This window comes from Stegostoma tigrinum, chromosome 39 (assembly GCF_030684315.1).
Source record: "Stegostoma tigrinum isolate sSteTig4 chromosome 39, sSteTig4.hap1, whole genome shotgun sequence".
In the NCBI taxonomy this organism is placed as follows: Eukaryota; Metazoa; Chordata; class Chondrichthyes; order Orectolobiformes; family Stegostomatidae; genus Stegostoma; species Stegostoma tigrinum.
The window spans coordinates 3166669-3188559 of NC_081392.1; the positions used below are offsets into that span (position 1 = coordinate 3166669).

Sequence of the window (21891 nt, forward strand, 5' to 3'; positions counted from 1 at the left end):
AATGTCAAAACCTATATATATTGAAAAGACTTGTGAATGCAGGGTTCTGTGATAATTGGCATGTTGGATCACCAATAGCTGAAATCAATCATATGACAACATCAAATGGAACATATCCAGGCAGAGTTGGTACCCTATTAAGATATTCATTTATTGCAGATAGCAGTTATGAACCACAAAATTATGTTTCAGTGGCATTACTGGCTCTGTTTCTTAAAACAAACTAGACCAAGGCTTTGTTTGTCATGAGACCCCTGTCAGAATCTCAAATCCACTCTTACTTTATACTGTGCAATAAATGGTAGCACCAATCTCCATTTAAAAGCCTTGCTTATTTTCATTTGCACATTGGTTTCTAACAATAGACATTTTCAACCAGAAGCAAACATAACTCCAGTTTGGGAGATTTGTTTGCAATTATTATTGTCCATGAACAAACTATTTGGTCATCGTCCCTGTAGTGGTAAAGCCTTGCTGCTTGATCAGGTGAGACTTTGAAATGAAAATTCACAGATCTCATGAATGCAAATGAACCTTCAGTTGATTCCTACTTGCAGGATGGAACAAACAAATGCTTTCTTTTTGTAGAACCTGTTTATTACATTACAAGAATTCTTATTAAACTGAAACGTTGCAAATTAAATGAAACACTAGTCACATTTGACTATAAGATGGCTACAATTCACTGCTAAATGAATTCTATTATCTGCCATCCATAAGAAAAACAATTTGAATATTTCTTATTCCTCTGCCCTTGCATACTTAGGCCTATAAAATGTTTCTTTCCTGACAAGAATATCCATGGCAAGTACTGCCGAGCATAGACTGAAAGAGCATGACCTACTGAGGGAAAATGACAAGTTTCTGTTCTTGTGGAGAGAAAGGGATACCAGGTTACCTTTTAAGAAATCTCATTATTTATATAATGCTCAAGTACTGTTTGATTTTATTTTTAAATCAAAATGTTAACCATTGCTGTAGGAGGATGAAAAGGTCTATGGTACTGGTAGCTCATAATCACTTTAGCAATCAGTCCTCAGTTGGTTCTGTTGGTTCCTCAGACACTATAGTGCTTTCAGTCTTGCAAATCATTATCCTCATTAGCTTCATCCTAAAAGCAAAGATGACAACAATACAAATGAATGGTTTGTTCACTAACTCTACTAAGTAGTTCTACTAAGTCGTACAACTAAGACAAATGTAATCTCACAACTTTCAGTTCTCCTGCTGGGTCCTGATGAAAGCCCATGAGTTTTTCATTGTGTTGAGAGTTTTAGACTACTTTCTTGAGAGCTTGCAGCATGCAACTGGTTGACGTGTTTCTTACAAATGTTACAACAGTTCAAAATTTCCTACTGCTTGTAAAATGCTTTGGAATGTCTTGAGGTCATGAAAGATGCTATTTGGTGTCTTAAGTACTTGTTGCCAAGAGAAGGATACTGATTTGATACAAAAGTAGTGACAGAAGCCCGAAATTATGCCATCAGTTTATCCTTGTGTGTCAGCTGTGGTTCAGCAGTTATCATTCTTGCTTTTGGGGTTAAATTCCTCTTGAACAGCACAAATCTAAGGCAAAACTCTTGTGCCATCCTCTTAGGTGCATATAAAAGATTCCATGCCAACATTTGGAAAACTGCCAGGGAGTAGTCTCCAGTGTCCTGGTCATCATTCACCGAGCACTGAACATCACAAAAAAAATTACCTGATCATTATTTATAGTGTCATACAACACAGAAACACACCCTTAGGCACCACTTGTCTGTACTGACCACACATCCCAATCTGACCTTGTCCCATTTGCCAGTTTTCAGCCCATATTGCTCTAAACCTTTCCTATTCATTTACCCTCTAGTTTTGAACGACCCATCCTAGGAAAGGTTATGCACCTTATCCATACCCCTCATGATTTTATAAATCTCGATAAGGTCACTCTACAGCCCCGAACACACCAAGGAAAAAAAGTCCAGCCTATTCTACCTTTCCTTGTAACTCAAACACATCAGTCCATTCTTGTAAATCTTTTCTATACTGTCTCAAGTTTAACAACATCTTTCCTATAATCTTGTTAAATGTCAGGAGAGGCTTGAGGGGCCAAATGGCCTAGTCCTCCTACAATTTCTTTACAAAATCTGTTACGTTGATCACATTTCAGTTTGTGGGAATTTGTTGTATTGGTTGTCATGTTCCTTACATTACAATAGGAACCAGACTTCAGAAGTAGTTAGTCAACAACACATGACCTCGTGGTCATGAAAGCAAATCTATAAATGCAGGTCTTTCCTATTTTCCTTTCATTGCTCAGGAAAAGCAAAGAATGTGAGTTCATGTTCACTGATATGTTTATTATTTATCCCATACTTGGCTACAGATGGTTTGCGAGTCGTACAAACTCAATGTAATGCCAGAATCCTTGCAATATTTCACTGACTTATGTTTGACAATAGACAATAGGTGCTGGAGTAGGCCATTTGGTCCTTCGAGCCAGCACCACCATTCATTATGATCATGGCTGATCATCCACAATCAGTATCCTGTTGCTGCCTTATCCCCATAATCCTTGATTCCACTATCTTTAAGAGCTCTATCTATCTCTTTCTTGAAAGTATCCAGAGAGTTGGCCTCCACTGCCTTCTGGGGCAGAGCATTCCATATATCCACCACTCTCTGGGTGAAGAAGTTTTTCCTCAACTCTGTTCTAAATGGCCTACCCCTTATTTTTAAACTGTGTCCTCTGGTTCTGGACTCACCCATCAGCGGAAACATTTGGGCATTAATATATCCAAGTGGCATAAAGCAAAATGTTGCAAATTCTGGAAATCTGAAATACTGAGCAGGTCTAACATCTGTGGAGCGGGAAACCGAGTTAATACCTCAAGTCAAAAATGACTCAATGTTAACTCTTCTTCTTTCCAGAGACTAACAAATCTGAATTCCAAGGGGTTCTGCTATAACACGATAGTTGCATTCCTTTGCAACATCATGTTATAGAAAATTGCTTTTTAGAAATAACGGGGCATGTGGGAAAAGTGGGGTTAGGACAGACCACCAAAAATATCACTCAAAAACCTAACACAAAGGATGGCACAGTTTGAATAAATGTTTTATTTCATTATTAGATATGAATTAAAGTAAATTTAACACTTTATCTTGAAATAAAAATGTCAAGATGATTTGATGGATGAGGAGGTTTTGAGGTTGCTCTGCTGTTAATGCAGGGACTGAGGGTCGCCATCATCATCATCATCATCCTCATCCTCACCTTCAGGCGCATTGTGGTTGCAGGGTTAGGCTGGAAAATGGTTAATCCAGAAGTGGATGGCTGTTGTTCATTGTCTTCTAACTGTTTCTAGGGGGTTGGCTTAAAAAATGACATCCACTTTTTTGCTAGTGTGCCCTTTTTCTTCTTTCATGAAGCAGCTGTTCTTAGGGTGCTAAATGAGATCTTATTCCACAAACTGCTACCCTGCTGCATTCTGCATTGTAATTGTTGTCCTCTGAGAGTTGCAACTGCTTCTCAATTTCCCTTAGGATAGAAAACACAACAGAAGTGGAAACCTTTGTGGTGCTGCATCCTGGACTTGGTCGTCTTCATCTCAAGCTTCTACTTTTCCCTCAGTGACTAGTTGTTAAATATCCGCTATGGAGAAATCTTCACAGTGAGACTCAAGCAGCTCTTCAACATCCTCATTCTCCACTTCTTCAAATCCAACTTGTTTTACAAGATCAACACAATGTTCTTTTGATTCTTGGGAGATCCTCTGACCAATTAAAGGTTTTAAAATCTTGAAAAAAGTCTGGGAGAAGCTTCCACCAAATTGCAAGCAACCAGTCCTTACTGACATTACCCCAGGCCTTCTCAATGATGTTAATTTCATTCTTGATGTTAAAGCTGTTTGAAAATTGAAGAACACTGTCCTCATGCCTCTCAGTGGTTGCAATCAGCTTCTTAAATGTGCAGCTTAAATAATAAGCTTTAAAAGCTGCTGTTGCACTCTGGTCCATAGGTTAAAAGGAGAGAAGTTGGAATCAATAGAATCGTGTAACAGCCAACAAAAGTTCATGTTTTAAAAACAGTGTTCCCCTATTCGTCAGTCGCGTTATAGCCAGTTCGTGTTGCCAGAACACATGTTGTAGCAGAGCTCACTGTATTTCCAGCACTGCTCTTAGCCACAACATTGCTTTACATAGCTGTGATGCACAGGGAGCTTTATGCCTGACTGTTAAAGACCAACAGAAAGTCAATACAGTTCCCATTAAGTATATATTAACAGCGCACTAACAGCATGTGTGTTGAGGATAAAGAGGAAGACATTCAAATTCGGGGAGAATAGATCTCTTCCCCTCCCCACCCAGAGGAAGTACCTCCAGCCACCTTTCCCTGAAATTTCTCTAAATTGCATCCAAGGGATAAGAACTAAAAATTAACTGGGAAATGAGCATTGAAAGACTAATGGTTCATGGGCAATCTGTCAAAAAGATTGATTCAATCAATAGGCTCCAGATTTTAAACTAGAGGTATATTCACAAAATACTGCATTGGAATATAAAGATTGGAGACTTTTTGTTAATATGTATTGGGGATTCCAAGCTTGACTGGTCCAATTACTTACATATGATCTTTCTCATCAAAGAGAAGAATCAGCAAATGGAGGGGGAGTGGTTGTAAGCTGTGATTAGTTTAAGGATTAAAAACAAAGCTTTGGGTGACTGTAAAAGGAATTGGTTTGATGGGTGCTTCTTTGTTCAGAGTTAGGCTCTGATCCCACAACCTCGCCTTCCCCCAACATTTTAACAGCTGAGATTTGGACTGTGATTCACTGAGTAACATGTAATCAAGTGAATATTTGTAAATTAATGATAGATGAGTTGCACTGTACTGATCGTTATAGTGTGCAAAATAACAAATCAGACAGACATTTATTAATTCGGTTGCATGAAAATTGTTACTAATACTGGCTATCAACGGAACCTGAAACGTTTCCTCTGATTTCTCTCAACAGATGCGGCCAGACTTGCTGAGCTTATCCAGCAACTTCTGTTTTTGTTCCCGTCTCTATTGTACTGGACTAAGGCATTTTTTTAACATCAACGTGAAACACGGTCAATTGCAGTTGCCGCATACAGTCATTGGTAGTTTCAGTACTTGAAGTTTGTATTTCTACAGTTTTCCAGATCTCAAAAATAGCCCCACCATATTAACCTGTAACTAGTGGTGGCTTTGATCAATTTTCTTAGAAAATGGTCTTCTCATTTCACAATGCCACACAAACAAACAATTTTAAAAGATAATTCTCACCTGTTGTTCATATTCACTCTCCGTGTCTGCTGTTTGGGCCACATCGGAGGTGCTGAGATTGCATTCGTCTGAGAATGTCATGTGATAACTGTGAAAATAAGGAAGACCATATTAGATGAGGGCAGATTAAGGCCATTTGACCTACTGAGTCTGCTTCACCATTCAATTGTAGCTAATACATTTCTCAACCCCATTTTCCTAGCATCTCCCCATTTTCTTACCAGCTCTCCACAACACCTGATCCCCTTAGTAATTAAAAACCTATCTACAGTAAATCTTGTGTATCTGCAATATCAGGAATCATGAATTGTCCATTCGTACCAAAAACTAAGTAATAAAAATTAGTAGCCATGATTTTTAATCTGGTTTTAAATGGGCTCTGTACTCACGAATTTCATCATTCGTGGGGGTTCTCAGGAACAGAATCCTAGTGGATACAGAGAAATGATTGTATCTCTGTCTTAAATATTCTCAATGACTTATATTCTACAACCTTCCGCAGCAACGAGTTCCACAGATTCACCGCGCTCTGACCTGAAAAAATTTCTCCTCATCTCTCTTCTCAAGGGTTGTTACTCACTGACTAGTGGAAACACCTTCTCCACATTCATTTTATCGAGACCTCTCAGCATTCTGTAAGTTTCAATAAGATACCCCCTTATCCATTGAATACACACCCAGAGACTTCAACACTCATCTGACAAGACCTTCATCCCCGGGATCATTCTTGAAAACTTCCTCTGAACCTTCTCCAACTCAAGCACATACTTCTTTAGATAGGGGTCCAAAACTGTTCATAATATGCCAAATGTGGTCTGATCAGAGCCTTCTACAGCCTCAGCAGTACTTCCCTGCTATTGTATTCTAAGCCTCTTAAATGAATGCTAACATTGCATTTGTCTTCCTAACTGCCTAGTGAACCTGCATGTTATCCTTATCAGAATTCTGAACCAGAACTCTTGAGTCTCTTCGTGCTTCAAATTTCCGAAGCTTTCTCCTTTTAGAAACTAATCCACCCTTCTTCCTACTAAAGTGTATAACCTCACAATTTCCTACGCTGTATTCCATCTACCACTTCACTGCCCATTCTCCTTGTCTATCCAAGTCCTTCTGCAGCCTCCTCATTTCCTCAACACTACTCGCCCCTCCATCCTGCTATGTGACATTCAAAGTTATTCTACATCAAAGTTCACAGTTTGAGGACCGTGCGAACATGAGCTCCAAAATCTGTATTTCTGGACTAACACAAATAAATGACCATGGAGGTATGGAAGCCTGTCATCCAAATTGGTTTGACCAAAATGTAACACCAATCTCACCACACTAATGGTGACTGAAGTTGGAAAATAAAAATCTTTCATCCAAGGATATCCCAAGCACAAATTAAATTTAAAACTTATCATGTTGGATTTCTCCTCTCTCTCGAGGCATAGGCCATACTAGGATCCAATTCCATGGATATACTTTGCTTTGGCACTTTATCAAACAATTGTTCATGTTTGTGTGAGAGGAAGGTGAACAATACAACTGATGCTGATCCTGGCATTACCCAAATTATCATGCTCCAAATTCTAGTGGAGGTAGATGGTTTGATCACAATCAAGGGACTGGACTGATTTTTTTTTTCTTCCCTAACTCAGGACCAATGCATGTTATTTTACTGAGTATCGCCTATCAGCCATTCTTCTGCACATGCGCTTCCATATGGGAGCCAAGCTCAACTGGGACCATATACACCTCATATGTAGCTGCACAGGCACCTCATTGGAGCAGTGGCTAGAAATACATCTTGTCCTAGCTGTTTTGTTGCTGGAGAAAATGAGGAACGAGGATTGGCAGAGTAGGGAAGAAGTTAAAGGGCGAATAGGTGAGGACTTTGGAGGAGCAAGTTTAAATTGCCGGGGGTTGGAGGCAATGGGGGAGGTGGTTGGTGCAATGTAACGGGAAGAATGAGGAGAGAAAACATAAACCAAATGGTGTAATTTTAAAAGAGTGTTGCATGAACAGAAATACCTGTGGTTGTAAGCAACCAAGTTTGTGCACATGACTTGTTTGGACAAGCAGGGATAAGCTGTTAAAAGTCTTGCAAGATTCTTGACTTTAGTATTAACATACTAACCTATATAGATACTGCTTAGGCTTCAACTGGAGTTGGTTCTGCCAACACACTTTAAGAAGGATATGAAAGCCTCAATGAAAATGCAGAGAAAATCTACTAGAATGGCATCAAGGATGAAAGACTTCAACTACTTGGGGAGGGTGAACAAACTGGGCTTATTCTCCCTCAAGAAACTGGAGTACTCTGTAAGCCTAGGAACATGTATAACATTCTGTTTACATTAATTGATTGTTGTCACATGTACCAAAGTATAATGAAGAGCTTTGTTTATGAGCAGTAGAGGCAGACCATAGTAAGCAAGGATATACAAATCAAAGAGTCTTAGAAACATAAGAGTACATTGCACAGGCTGTGCGCCAGGCAAGATCAACGTTAGCGAGATCAACATTATTTGAGGCTAAGCAGTATATTCAATAGTCTAATAACAGCTGGAAAGAAGCCATTCCTGAACCTGACCATGCACGTGTTCAGGCTTCTGTATCCTTTACCTGATGGAAGAGATTGTAGGAGATCATTACTGGGGTGGGATGGTTCTTTGATGATGTTGGCAACCTTTCTGCGGCAGTGAGCCATATAAATGGAGTCCGTGGATGGAACATTGACTTGCAAGATCATCTGGGCTGTCCACACCACCTTCTGTAGTTTCTTAACAGGCCTGGGCAGAGCAGTTGCCATACCTGGCAGTTGTGCACCCAGACAGTATGCTTTCAATGGCGCATCTGGAGAGGTTGGTGAGGCTCCTTGTGCACCCAGACAGTATGCTTTCAATGGCGCATCTGGAGAGGTTGGTGAGGCTCCTTGTGGACATGCAAAATTTCCTGAGTCGCCTGAGGAAGAAGAGGCTTTGTTGTGCCTTCTTGACTGTCGCATCTACTTGGGAAGTCTAGGACCGGTTGTTAGTTATTGTCACTGAGGAATTTAATGCTTCTCCACCTTCTCAACCTGTTGATGTAGATGGGGGCATTTCTCCCCTTTCTTTCCGAAGTCAATTATCAGTTCTTAAGTTTTACCGAATTTGAGAGAGACGTTGTTTTCATTGCACCTTGTTACCAAGCCCTCGATCTCCCTTCTGTATTTTGACTTATCGTTGTTAGCTATCCATCCCACTATGGTGATGTTGTCAGCGAACTTGCAGGTGGCATTTGTTCAGAATTGATAAAAGAGTCGTGGGTGTACAGGGAGTACAGCAGGGTGGACTCCAGTGTTGAGTGTTATTGTAGAGGAGTTGCAGTTACCAATTTTCACTGATAGCAATCTGTGGGTCATAAAGCTGAGGATCCAGTTGCAGAGGGTGGAGCCAAGACCAAAGTCACAGAGTTTTGATTTTTGTTATTTGCCAGTTTTGATTATTCCAGCATTGTCCTAGTCAGCCTCCATGTTTGACCCTCAGTGAACTTGAATCATAGAGGAATCACTGAATCCCTACATTGTGAAGCATACCATTCAGCCCATTGAGTCCACACTGAACATCCAAAGAGCATCCACCCAGACTCACCCCCCTACCCTGTCCCTTAAATCCTGCATTTCCCATGGCTAAGCCCACCTAGCCTGCATATCTTTGGCATGTGGGAGGAAATCGGGGCAACCGAGGAAGCACTCACAGATATGGGAGAATGTGCAAACTCCACACAGTTACCAGAAGCTAGAATCGAACCTGGGATCTGACATTGCGAGGCAACAGTATTTGCCACTGTACCACCCTACCTCATCCAAATTAAGCTGCATGTATTCCAATTTATAGCAACTGACATTCACCCATCTTCATAAGCTAAGTTGACCTACCTGGTGGCCCTTGTCCAGCAACATCTCAACAATTGGAATTTTCTTTCTCATATTTCACCCTGTCTCAACTTTTTGGATTGGATTTGAGAATGTGAATATTAGGTTCACTGCTAACCTGGCAAATCAGTCCTGTCAGTTCTTTGAAAACAATATTGTGAACTCTGAGAGCATGTTTGATAATGACTGGATTAAATTATAAATTGTAGACTAATTGATGGATGGTCTTTTCCTCCAAGGGAACACAACAAATTTGAGTCCAACTTCTTATAATGCAAACACACATCTTTAAACAAACCTATAATAATAAATATAAGCACTCAGCACCTCTTCCCAACTGTCAGTACCAATGGGGGAGATTGTGGCATAGTGCAAATATAATTAGACCGGTAATCAGGGGCCCTAGGTTTTGGGTAGATGGGTTTGAATCCTACTATGGCAGATGATGAATTTGTTAAACTTGAGACGGTACAGAAAAGATTTGCAAGGATGTTGCTGGGACTAGAGAGTTTAAGTTATAAGGAGAGGCTGAATAGACTGGGTTTTTATCCCTGGAGCATTAGAGGCTGAGAGGTGATATGGTAGAAGTTTTGAGGAGTATGGATAGAGTGAACAGATAAAGTTTTTTTTCCAAGTTGGGGAGTCCAAAATTAGAGGGTATACGTTTGAAGTGAGAGGGGAAAGATTTAAAAAGGACCTGAGGGGTAACTTTTTCATGCAGAGGTTAATGCATGTATGGGAACAGCTGCCAAGGAAATGGCGGAGGTGCGTACAATTACAACATTTAAAAGGCATCTGGATGGGTATATGAATAGGAAGGATTTAGAGGGGTATGGGCCAAATGCTGCCAAATTGGACTAGGTCAGACTGGGATGCCTGGTTAGCTTGGACGAGTTGGACCGAAGGGCTGGTTTCTGTGCTGTATGACTCTCTGATTCTATTTGGAATCAAAGGTTAGTCCAACTATGTAACCTTTATTGACTGTTGTAAAATTTCAACTGATTCACTAACCAGAAAGAGAAAGAAATCTGCCATCCTTGACTGATCTGGAATCACACTTTATAGAAAATGTTTCTGACCATCACCATCCTGGAGTATGTCCTGTCTAGCTGACAGCTGTGGCTGCACACCAGTACACAGAAAGTAGGGGCTGCATGGAAATCCTCAACATTGACTCCATACCCATGAAGTTTTATGGTATCAGATAAACATTAGCAAGGAAATCTCCATGTGATAACCATCGTAACTATTGTACTTCCAGCTCTTGTCCAATAAATCACTATTCCTCGGTGTTGAACACCATTTGGAGGAAGCACTGAGGGTAACAAGAACAGGCGATTTACTGAGTAGTGGACCTCTATGTCCATCACCAAGAGTAGTTTGGTGGCACCACTGATGACTGAGCTGGCCAGGTCCTAAAGGATGCAGCTGCTGGACTGGGTCTGTAGCCTGTGGTGGAGGAAAAGTCTGATCCTATGCTTGCCCTGAGTACTGAAGAAAATTATATCAGATTCAAAACATTAACTCTGTTTTTCTCTCCAAACGTGCTGCCAGACCTGTTTGGTTTGTCATCCTCACCAATCTGCCTGTCACAGATGTGTCTATCCATGATTGTCTCTACAATGACAATGCAGTAGACACAGATACCAAGTCCCATCCACACACTAAGGATGCTTTTCATTGTAATGTGCTGACACGACCATCATGCTAAAAATCATATGTAACAACTCAAAACTATGCATATAAGGCACCATGGGCAATTAGAAGCACCAGGTTACAGTCACATGGTCCAGCAGATACCCAACTCTACCATTCCTATCAATTCAGGAGATCAACCTGGTTTAATCAAGAGGGCAGGAAGGCATGCCAGAAGCAAAACCAGGCATATCCTAAAAATTAGGTGTCAACCTGGTAAAGCAGCAAAACAGGACTACTTGCATGCCAAACAGGAGAAGCAGCAAGCAACAGACAAAACTAAACAATTCCACAACCATTAGATCAGATCTAAGCACTGTAGTTCTGTCACATCCAGTTATGAATGGTGATGGACAAGTAACCAAATGACAAGTAGGGTCTGCACAAATATCTGCAAACTCAATGCTGGGGGTACCCAGCACGCCATGCAAAAGATGAGACCAAATTATTTGCATCAGAAGTGTCAAATTGCTGATCCACCTTGGCCTCCAACATAACAGATGAAAGTCTTGATGTGGAAGCATTGGAAAGGGTGCAGAGGAGCTTTACCAGGATGTTGCCTGATATGGAGGGAAGGTCTTATGAGGAAAGGCTGAGGGACTTGAGGTTGTTTTTGTTAGAGAGCAGAAGGTTAAGAGGTGACTGAGGATTAGATAGGGTGGACAGTGAGAGCCTTCTTCCTCAGATGGTGATGGCTAGCACGAGGGGACTTAGGTTTAAATTGAGTGATGATAGATATAGGACAGATATCAGAGGTAGATTCTTTACTCAGACAGTAGTAAAGGCGTGGAATGCCCTGCCTGCAACAGTCGTAGATTCATCAACTTTAAGGGCATTTAAATGGTCATTGGATAAACATATGGATGATAATGGAATGGTGCAGGTTAGATAAGCTTCAGATTGGTTTCACAGGTCGGCGCAACATCGAGGGCCGAAGGGCCATAACTACGCTGTAATGTTCTATGTTCACTCAATTTGATTGACTCCACATGATATCAACAAACTCCCAAAGGCACTGGATACCTCAAAGGCCCTGACAACATTTAGGCAATAGTACCGAAGACTTGTGCTCCAGAATTAGCTATACCTCTAGCCAAGTTGTTCCAGCACACCTACAACACTGGCATCTGACATATTGAAAAGTGTCCAGGTATGTCCTAAACTGGCCAATTACCACACGATCAGTTTATTCTTGATCATCAGCAGAGTGATGGAAGAGGTTGTCAACATTGCTGTCGAAAGTATTTGCAAAGGAATAACCTGCTCACTGACAGTCTGGGTTCCACCATGGCCACTTAGTTCCTAAGTTTGTTATGAGTTGTGAGCAAACATGGACAAAAGAGCTGAAATCCAGATGAGGTGAGAGTGACAGTCTTTGATGCAAAGACTGCATTAAGACGTGATCTTAAAGAGCTCCAGAAAAAACTGGAATTAATGAAAATCAAAGGGAAAACTCTCCATTGGTCAGTGTCATACCTGGCAGAAAGGAGGATGGTTGTGATTCTTGGAGGTCAATAAATCCAGCCACAGGACATCACAACAGAAGTTCCTCAGTGTTGAGTCCTTGGTTCAACACCTTCAGTTGCTTCATCAATGGCCTTCCGCCGATTATAAGATCTGAAGTGGGGATGTTTGCTAATGATTGTTCAATGTTCTGCACCATTCGTGGCTTCCCAAATACTGAAGCAGTCCATGTCCAAATGCAGAAAGATGTGGACCATATCTACATTTGGGCTGACAAGTAGCAAACATCATCTGTACTACACAAATGCAACAGCAATGATCATATCCAACAAGAGAGAATCTAACCAGCACCATTTGACATGCAATGGCATTACCATTGCTGAGTTCCCCAATCACCATCCTAGGGGCTAGTCGAGACCAGAAACTGAACTGGGCCAGTAATATAAATATTTGGTACAAATGTAGCTCAAAGGCTCGGAATCCTGTGGTGACTATTTCACCTTCTATCTCCCAGTGTCCATCCAATATCTATAAGATACAAGTCGAGTGTGATGGAATACTCTCCACTTGCCTAGATCGTGCAGTGCAATAATTCTCAATAAGCTGAACTGCATCCAGAAAAACAGCTGGCTTCCATGGCATTGTATGCAACATTCACTCCTTTCACCACCGATGCACAATGGCAGAAATGTGTCCAAATTACAAGATACACTGTAGTAACTCACCAAAAGCTCTACACTGCACCTCCCAAATCTGCAGTGTCCACCAGTTAGAGGGACAAGGGCAGCAGATGCATGAGAATGCCACCAACTTAAGTTCCCTTCAAGTTACACCCCATCCTGATTTTGAACTATATTGCTGTTCATTCATTATTGCTGAATCCAATCTTGGAATACCCCTCCTAAGAGAATTATGGGTGTCCCTAACCCAAACGATGCAGCTTTTTGAGAAAGCAGCTCATCCCCACCTTCTCCAGGAAAATTAGGGATAGATAACAAATGCTGGCCTAACCAGCAACACCTACAAGGAACAAAAAGAATAAAAAGTTCTCATCAGCTAAGAAAGATTGACCCTGGGACAAGATCCATATGGCTGAATATTGTTCTTAAACGTATTGTAATTTGAATTAATGGTAAACTTACCCATCAATGAACTGAACCATCAGATTAGCCTCTTCTATTGCCTGCATATCCTGTAACAGATGGAACTTGCAATCATTCCGCAATTAATACAGTGCAATATTGATAATACTGGTTTGGTTAGCTTTCTTTTAAACTGACTGCGTTCCTGAAATGAGTGTTATAGTCCAGTTATCATCGATCAATTCTGCTGGTGTCGAGGAAAATCTCTCAATGTTATACTCAGTCGTCCATCATTTATCATCAATATTAGTTTTCCTTTTTCCATTAATGTTTTGCTGTTACCTTATGTCCAGTCTCAACTCTCTTTAATTTACCCGTTAGGATTCCTACTAACTGATAATATTGGTGTCAGACTTTCAAGAATGGCTTTGATCAGGTAATGTGAAGGTTTAATAAGTGGCAACAATTTCACGATTAATGGGCACTAAGGAAGCCCTGCATCATGTTTGTAACAGTCCTCCCATAGAATGAATATTTAAAAACACATCTCCAACAAATTTTATTCTTCTCTGAACTGTGTTAGTTCACTAGAATAATCCTGATAACAACACCAAGATTCTCTTGAACAAAAGCAGATGGGTGGAATCCACCAGAAACTGACTATTCAGAAAGAATTGTTATTCTACAAGTTGCAACTGGTTTACAGTAGCAGATTGCGTGTTAAGAAAAATAATTGAAGAAATGTCTGTCAATTTTTTCTTGCCCTGATGTCCCTTTAAGGACAGTTCAGAATATCAGTGCATAGCAGGGACAATATGATTTGGGCAACAGTGTAAAGTGACCAATATTGGAGTAGCCTCCCATTATATATGTTTTAAGAATGTGTGTAGGAAAAGGTTCATGATAGACAACTAATCTGATATCACCTGAAATCAAAATTACGTCCAATTACATCTCAAACGTTTGCAGTAGGCACTCAGGCAATTCTGGGATTTGCCATTTCGTGGTAGTATTACGGAACAGGAACAGCAAGTGATTCCATTCATTATTATTATTGGTGAAGGAATATGAAGTTTACCAAATGAGAAGTGCCATATTCATGTGGATTCTTCGGTGACATGGATGCAAGTATCTTGATGGTTTTAAATCAACAAGTTATGTGCTACATATTGACCCTTGACAGCACACATGCAAAAATGTTCTGTGCAAAGTCACTTTCACAGACATATCACATAAATTATACATATTTTCACCTCTTCTTTGTTTCTGTCCTCCACATCAGATGAGTCAGTGACAGGCATGGTGTAGCGCTGAGTGTACACATTGTCATAACTGTGGAAATATGGAAAGGTTCAGCAGTTCCTCTGGTTCAAATATGCCATTCTTTTCCCCCTGCCATTCTGGTTTCAAGGCACTGATGGTGGCCAGGACAGAATTCCCCAGACTCCACCAGGCCTCCAGCACCTCCTGCTCACTGAGCATTCACAAGATGTGTGCTAAGGTGATGGGTGTCAATGCGTTAACTGATCAAAGGTTAAGAGGTTTAACAATCTAGCCTTATCCTATCAGCACCTGACATCCTTCCAATAACTTTCTGACACTGGATAATTAGTAGAAACAGGATTTTTCCTGGTTGGAGGCCAAAGACAGCCCACCTGAAGTTAGGTCTCTCAGTACAAATCAGAGAGTAGACACAAGATCATTTCATGAAATTACTTTGTTAAACTGTGTCTTTTTAAAAGTTTGGCACAATGTATTTCCTGAAGGCTCTTCTTAGATTCTATAATTACTTAAAGAAAATTACAAATAACACACGATATAATTAGACAAATAAATTAACCTTCTCATCAGCACTTGCACTAATTTGCAGATTAAGTAACATGGCATAATGAACTTTCACAACGTTAAGTGCAAGATGATTCACTTTGAGAGAAAAAGGAGAAAAGTAGTCTCTAGCTTACGAAACAGGAAACAATACAGTTAAAATGAAATGGGATCTAAGGGCCACAGATAAACAAATCATTAAAAGCAGCAATACAAGCTAACAATAGAATCAAAAATACTTGTAAAAGATTTGGGATTTGTCTCTACATAATTCAAAATTTGTCTCTACATAATTCAAAAGTAAAATTATCCTAAACTTGTACAGGACTGATCAGGCTGCACTTGTATAATGCTCCTTTCTTAATACTATAAACAGGACACAGATCCACTGGAAAAACTGTAAAGTTGCCATTCTGATATGTACAATGAAGTGCCAGGGGCAAGGAATCACAGATGCACTAAAAATTATTGTACTGCACAATTTTTTATCCCATCTGAGGTGAATGAATTGGATGAAAGTAGAAACCAAGCTTGAGGATTTGCTATCTGATCATATTATTCACAACTCATTGTGGCAGCACTTTTACCAATTCAACTGTTATTTAAAGTGTTGAAACACTTACCTGTTAATGACATCAACTAATATGTTACCTTCATGTTGTGTCTGCATGTCCTACAAGAGAAAGAATTAATGATTAACATTACATTTTTGTATGTGATTTTTGATGAGACTCTGGTTTGTCAAATCTTATTATAAAACTCTATTTTTGGTCCATCATGAAGTGTTAGTGCCAGGCATAGGTTTAAGCTGACCACCTCATTTTGATAATTTCTGCATTGAATAATTCTGATGCAGTGAACTCAAATAATACGGTTACCTACAAGAGAACACTGATGAACACAGTTGCTGAGATCCTTTGGCGAATTGGTAGGCCTTCCAAAACAGCCTTGTGCTACTGTCCAAGTATGTGGAAGACTCCATATACAGCGCAGCAGAGGCCATCATATAAAGCTTGAAACTTTTGCTGCCTGCAGTGAAAGTGATGGCCAACTTCATCACAGTGCTGCCAGTGGACTGACACATGATGGTGTGCCTGGTGCCTGCGTTCTTAGCTTTCACTGCATCACAGCTTAAACCTTCCCAACCTCTTAACAGCGATAGAGTTGTTCAGTACAGAAAGAGGCCTTTCAGTCTAACTCGTCCATGCTGACCAGATATCCTAAATTCATCTATTCCCATTTGCCAGCATTTGCCTATATTTCTCTAAATCCTTCCTATTCCAGCCCCCACCACTTACTCTGGCGGCTCATTCCATACACATGGCATCTCTGCGTGAAAGCCCCTTAGGCCCCTTTTAAATCTCTCCTCACTCAGCTTAAACCTAAATTGTAATATAAATTCTTTAGTGGAATGTGGGCATCCATGGCAATGCCAGTTTTTGAGGTTGTACACTTGCTCGCCGAGCTGGTGTGTTTGATAACAGACGTTGTCACCCTTACTAGGTAACATCGTCAGTGCGCCTCCAGTGAAGCAGTGGGTTCTGTCCCCATTGTCATTTATATGCCTCAATTTGCTGGGGTGGTTGGCATCACTTACGATTCTGTTTCTCGATGGTTTATACATCGGGTCCAGTTCAGTGTGTTTGTTGATGGAGTTTTGGTTGGAATGCCAGATCTCCAGGAATTCCTCTGGCATGTCTCTGATTGGCTCGTGCTATTATGGATGTGTTGTTCCAGTCGAATTTGTGTCCTTCTTTGTCCGTACGTACTGAAACCAGTGAGAATTGGTTATGTCTTTTGGTAGCTAGTTGGTGTTCGTGTATCCTTATTGTCCGTTTTCTTCAGTTTGGCCTATGTAATGTTTTTTCACAGTCCTTGCATGGTATCTTGTATATTACGTTAGTTTTAATGGTTGTGGGTATGGGATCTTTTAGCTTTTCTGTTGTTTTTGTTGCCTAACTCTGATTGGCCTTGAAATAAGAGGCCTGCTAGGAGTTTTCTGACACCAACCACATTCCTGTTGGTCTACCTAAGTAAGGTTAGCAGATTTCCTTCCCGAAAGGACTTTAGCAAATCAAATGGGCTTTCACAATCATTGACAACAGCTATGGTCACTATTACTGAGCCTAGATTTTAATTACAAATTTCTTTCTACAAGGAGTACTATAAACTAATAGGACCAGTACTTCCTGCTTCCTGTTACAGTAATTCTTATTTCCACTCACACATTGACAGTTTTGTCATTTTCTGAGCCAAGATACTTTCATATTATTTCTCTTTAAATCATCCTTTACAACGAGGAGTAAGCTGCAGTTCCCCAACTTTGTTAATTTGCACCTGACCATAAGAAATTAGGTTTAGGCTATTTGGCACATCAAACCTATTCCGCCAGTCAATAGATCATAGTGCACTGACTCTGCTTTTCTGCCTGCCCCCATAACCATTGAGTTCCTTGGCAATCAAATTCCAGAAGTTGGGAACTTTATAGTGAGAAACTCAACTCCTAACTCCACGAAACCTGTCCACCACATACAAGGCACAACTTGGGAGTGTTACCCCCAACACCCCATCACCACCAACACTTTTCAGGCTGAGTGTAGCTCCAACAACACTTAGGGAGCTGTACAAGATCCAGGACAAAGAATCCCATTTAATTGGTGCCACATCCATAAATATTCACTCTCTCCACCTTTGATGCACCCTCGCAGCAGAGTGTATCATGTGCAAGATGCATTGCAGAAAATCATGAAGATTCTTTAGACAGCACCTTCCAAATCCACAACCACTGCCTTCTAGAAAAACAAGGACAACAGACACATAGTAACACCACGATCTGCAATTTCCCAACTAAACCACTCACCATTCTGACTTGTAAATGTATCACCTTTCTTTCAGTGTCATCAGGTCAAATTCCTGGAACTTCCTCCCTGACAGCATTGAGGGTCTAATTAAATCAAACTTACTGCAGCAGTTCAAGAAAGCAGCTCACAACCACCTTCTTAAAGGCAACTGGAGATGAGCAATAAATGCTGGCCCAGTCAATGAAGCCCACACCCCATGAATGGACCAGAAAATCGAACTAACTGAGCTTTGAATATATTCAATGACACAACCTCCAACGCTCGCTCAGGAAGAGAATTCTACTGACTGATGACTCTGAGAGAAAAGGTTCCTCTTATCCATCGTAAATTGGTGAGTTCTTACTTTTAAAGTGTACGCTCAGTTCTAGATTTTCCTTTGATATTTATCTCAATCCAAATTGATTCTACATCCTCAAGTTCTAAATCAACATCATTTGATCTCATCATTTATTAACAGAACTACCCCATCTATTTATTATATTCTTCCAAAATGAAAAATACCATTGAATATTTGGATCCCAGCTGTGGCTCATGAGAACCATGTCTCTGAAATGGATATCATATCATAATCATTTATTAGTATTTGTGCTATCAATTCTTGCTTCTTATAACAAATGCTGCAAGTATTCAGATAAATAGATTTTGCTTCAGTCTTTTTAATCAGGTTTACTTACTCTGACTTGAATTACTAGTATACATCTATTTTTGTAAGCTCTGTGCCTCATGTCATTCTCTGGTCATAATTATCTGTATCATTATCTTGCAATAATGTCTTGCACTTCCAAATAATGTTCCATAGCTGCCCTCTTGTGACCCTACTCCAGACTATTTATTTTCAATTCCTCTCTCCACTCCTAGTTATCCAATTTCCCAAGATACTGGTACCAATATGGTCCAGGTTATCCTATCCTTTCTTTCCCTAGGCTTGGTCCTTGTAGCTCATGAATTGAAACACATTTTTCCTGTCCTGTCTTTAGCGCATTCTATACTCTAACCCTGGTTATATAATAGCAATTTGCTAAGGCTCAGGTAGTAATTCAGAGATCATTACCTTGTTCTGTTGTCTGATTTAGCCTCAAGCTGCCCAAACTCACTTAATTAAACCTCTTTTTTAGTCCTATCTTTGTTGTTGGTGATCACATGGATCCTTCCCCTGCCAGCCCAAATACTTCTCCAGCCCAAAGAGATGCAGGCAAATGCAGTCTTCAGGACTTTTGCTACAGAGAACTACATCTGTCCCTATAACTATATTGTTTCCTACTAAAATTACATTCCTTTTAATTCCCCCTACTTGAATTCTGTACCATGGTGTAAAGGTCAGCCTGCTTATTTTCCCTACCCTTGTCCCCGCAAGCTGCAAGAACTTTGATACCTCTGGATAACTGCATGGTCAAAGCTTTGTCTCATGTAAGCTTCTGGATCCCCTTGTCTGTTTCACTTGCAGCCACAGATTCCTGTCCCTGATTACAGACCCAAACTAAACTATTAAACTGAAGGGATATGATATGTTCCTGGAATAAAAGTGTCCAGAAAAATTTCCATGACTGATGTATCAAAGCATCCCAAGTTCAGACTTCAAACTGTGAGCCAAAATTCCACTAAGAGCTAAAGTTTTAATAGCAAAAGTGATCCATTTGTAATATCAGATTCATATAAGAGACATAAAAAGAAAAAACAATGAGAATAAACTAGCAAGAGACAAAATACAGACTGTAATGCAAAAAGAGAATAGGAAAACAGCTGTGTCTCTGGCTAATCAAGTGTGAAGCTGGATGAACACAGCAGGCCAAGCAACATCTCAGGAGCACAAAAGCTGACATTTCGGGCCTAGACCCTTCATCAGAGAGGGGGATGGGGAGAGGGTTCCGGAATAAATAGGGAGAGAGGGGGAGGCGGACCGAAGATGGAGAGAAAAGAAGATAGGTGGAGCGGAGAATGTAGGTGGGGAGCGGATAGGTCAGTCCAGGGAAGATGGACAGGTCAAGGAGGCAGTATGAGGTTAATAGGTAGGAAATGGAGGTGTGGCTTGAGGTGGGAGGAAGGGTGAGAGGTGATAACCTCAAGCCGCACCTCCATTTCCTACTTACTAACCTCATCCCGCCTCCTTGACCTGTCCGTCTTCCCTGGACTGACCTATCACCTCTCCACCTATCTTCTTTTCTCTCCATCTTCGGTCCGCCTCCCCCTCTCTCCCTATTTATTCCGGAACCCTCTTCCCGGCCCCCTCCCTGATGAAGGGTCTAGGCCCAAAACGTCAGCTTTTGTGCTCCTGAGATGCTGCTTGGCCTGCTATGTTCATCCAGCTTCACACTTGGTTATCTTGGATTCTCCAGCATCTGCAGTTCCCATTATCTCTGTGTCTCTGGCTTGCTGCAATGTTCCAGTGAAGTTCAACGCAAGCTAGAAGAACAACACTTCATTTTCCGCTTGGGGTCCCTACAGCCCTCTGGACTCGATGTCGAGTTCAATAATTATAGGGCCTAAACTCTCCCATGTCTTAGCCCCCTACCCCACACACCAGGCCTTGTTATCACATAGCCTGCCATTACACACTACCAATTGTTAGTCACTAACAGTCCCCATTAACAAATATTCACCCTCCTAGCCAGATTATTATCAACTCCTTTGTCTATCCAATCGCTGTTCTATCTCTTTGGGCTCTGTCCTATCGTTTATTCCCTAACGCACCCCCTCCATATTTGTTGCATATAAGCCGACATTTGCCCAGCTACCATTGGTTCTGAGGAACGGTCACTGGACCTGAAACGTTAACTCCGATTTCTTCTTCACAGATGCTGCCAGACTCTTGCGCTTTTCCAGCAACTTCTGTGTTTGTTCCTAATTTACAGTGTCCGCAGTCCTTTCAGATCTTATTTAGCAATACTAATTGCTGGGCTGCCAGCACATGAGACAGGAGACATTATATTGAGAAATAAGGAAATGTCAGAGATATTGAACAAACATTGTTTGTACTGCCCTTGTAGCAGGAAACAGAAATGACATAACAGAAATAACGGTGGACCAAGAATGAGGAACTTAAAGTAAGTAACAGACAGAAAGAAAAAGACTAGAACCTGATATATTTCCTCAACCCAATAGCCAGCATCCTGGGATTTGTAAAGAGGTTGCTGCAAAGATCTTCATTGTTCCTCATATGTATTTCATTGAGTGTGAAATGTTTCAGGGCATTCTTTAATCAAGAAAGCCACAATGTAAATTCAGTTTTTCTTTCATCTTCCAAAATTTCCTTGATTTTAGTATGGTCACAAAGGTCACACTATTGTGATGGAATGGTAGGCAATTTTAGCATTAGCATTGTCATTGGCTCCGGAACATATCTCCCTCATCTTTCAGTGGTATTCCTTTGGTACCCACAAGTAGATTGGTCAGTTGCTTACCATTGTCACATATCCACCTGGCTGCAAGAGCATTTTCACAAGATTGGCTTTATTGTATGGAATGTAGTCATCGTTAGCAAGGCCAGCATTTGTTGCCCTCGACAATAGTACACCTCTTGAGTACACCTCAAGATCCACCTCTTGAGTAGCTGCAGTGTGGTGAAGTGCTCCCAGTGTGCTGTTAGTTAATACTTTGCAAGATTTTGGCCAATGATGAAGAAGGAATAGTGATATACATTGAAGTTAAGATGATGTGCAGCTTGAATGGAAACCTGGTAGTTAGTGATGGTTTACCCATACACCTGCTGCCTGTTGGTATGTTAGCAATGCAGCTAGAATTAAAATTTCAATCAGCTCACTGCTCAGAGACTAT

The 21891-nt window shown here is 40.7% G+C and overlaps 1 protein-coding gene across 4 annotated transcripts in view; it reads right to left on the bottom strand.

The window, feature by feature from the left end:
* Positions 1 to 213: 213 nt before the first annotated feature.
* Positions 214 to 21891, bottom strand: part of LOC125447719 (regulator of microtubule dynamics protein 3-like) — a 63750-nt gene continuing 42072 nt past the window's right edge. For 2 of the 4 annotated variants that reach the window (XM_048522346.2, XM_048522345.2), the window contains 5 exons: positions 15883 to 15932; positions 14689 to 14767; positions 13496 to 13545; positions 5297 to 5384; positions 3221 to 3993 (listed from right to left, as the gene is read on the bottom strand). In XM_048522346.2, coding sequence (XP_048378303.1) covers positions 3724 to 3993; positions 5297 to 5384; positions 13496 to 13545; positions 14689 to 14767; positions 15883 to 15932 — 537 coding nt within the window. In that variant the 3' untranslated portion in view covers positions 3221 to 3723. Of the gene's footprint in view, positions 1112 to 3220; positions 3994 to 5296; positions 5385 to 12365; positions 12624 to 13495; positions 13546 to 14688; positions 14768 to 15882; positions 15933 to 21891 lie in introns of those variants that run through there. The other 2 variants (XR_009443067.1, XM_048522347.2) reach the window with 2 other exon arrangements.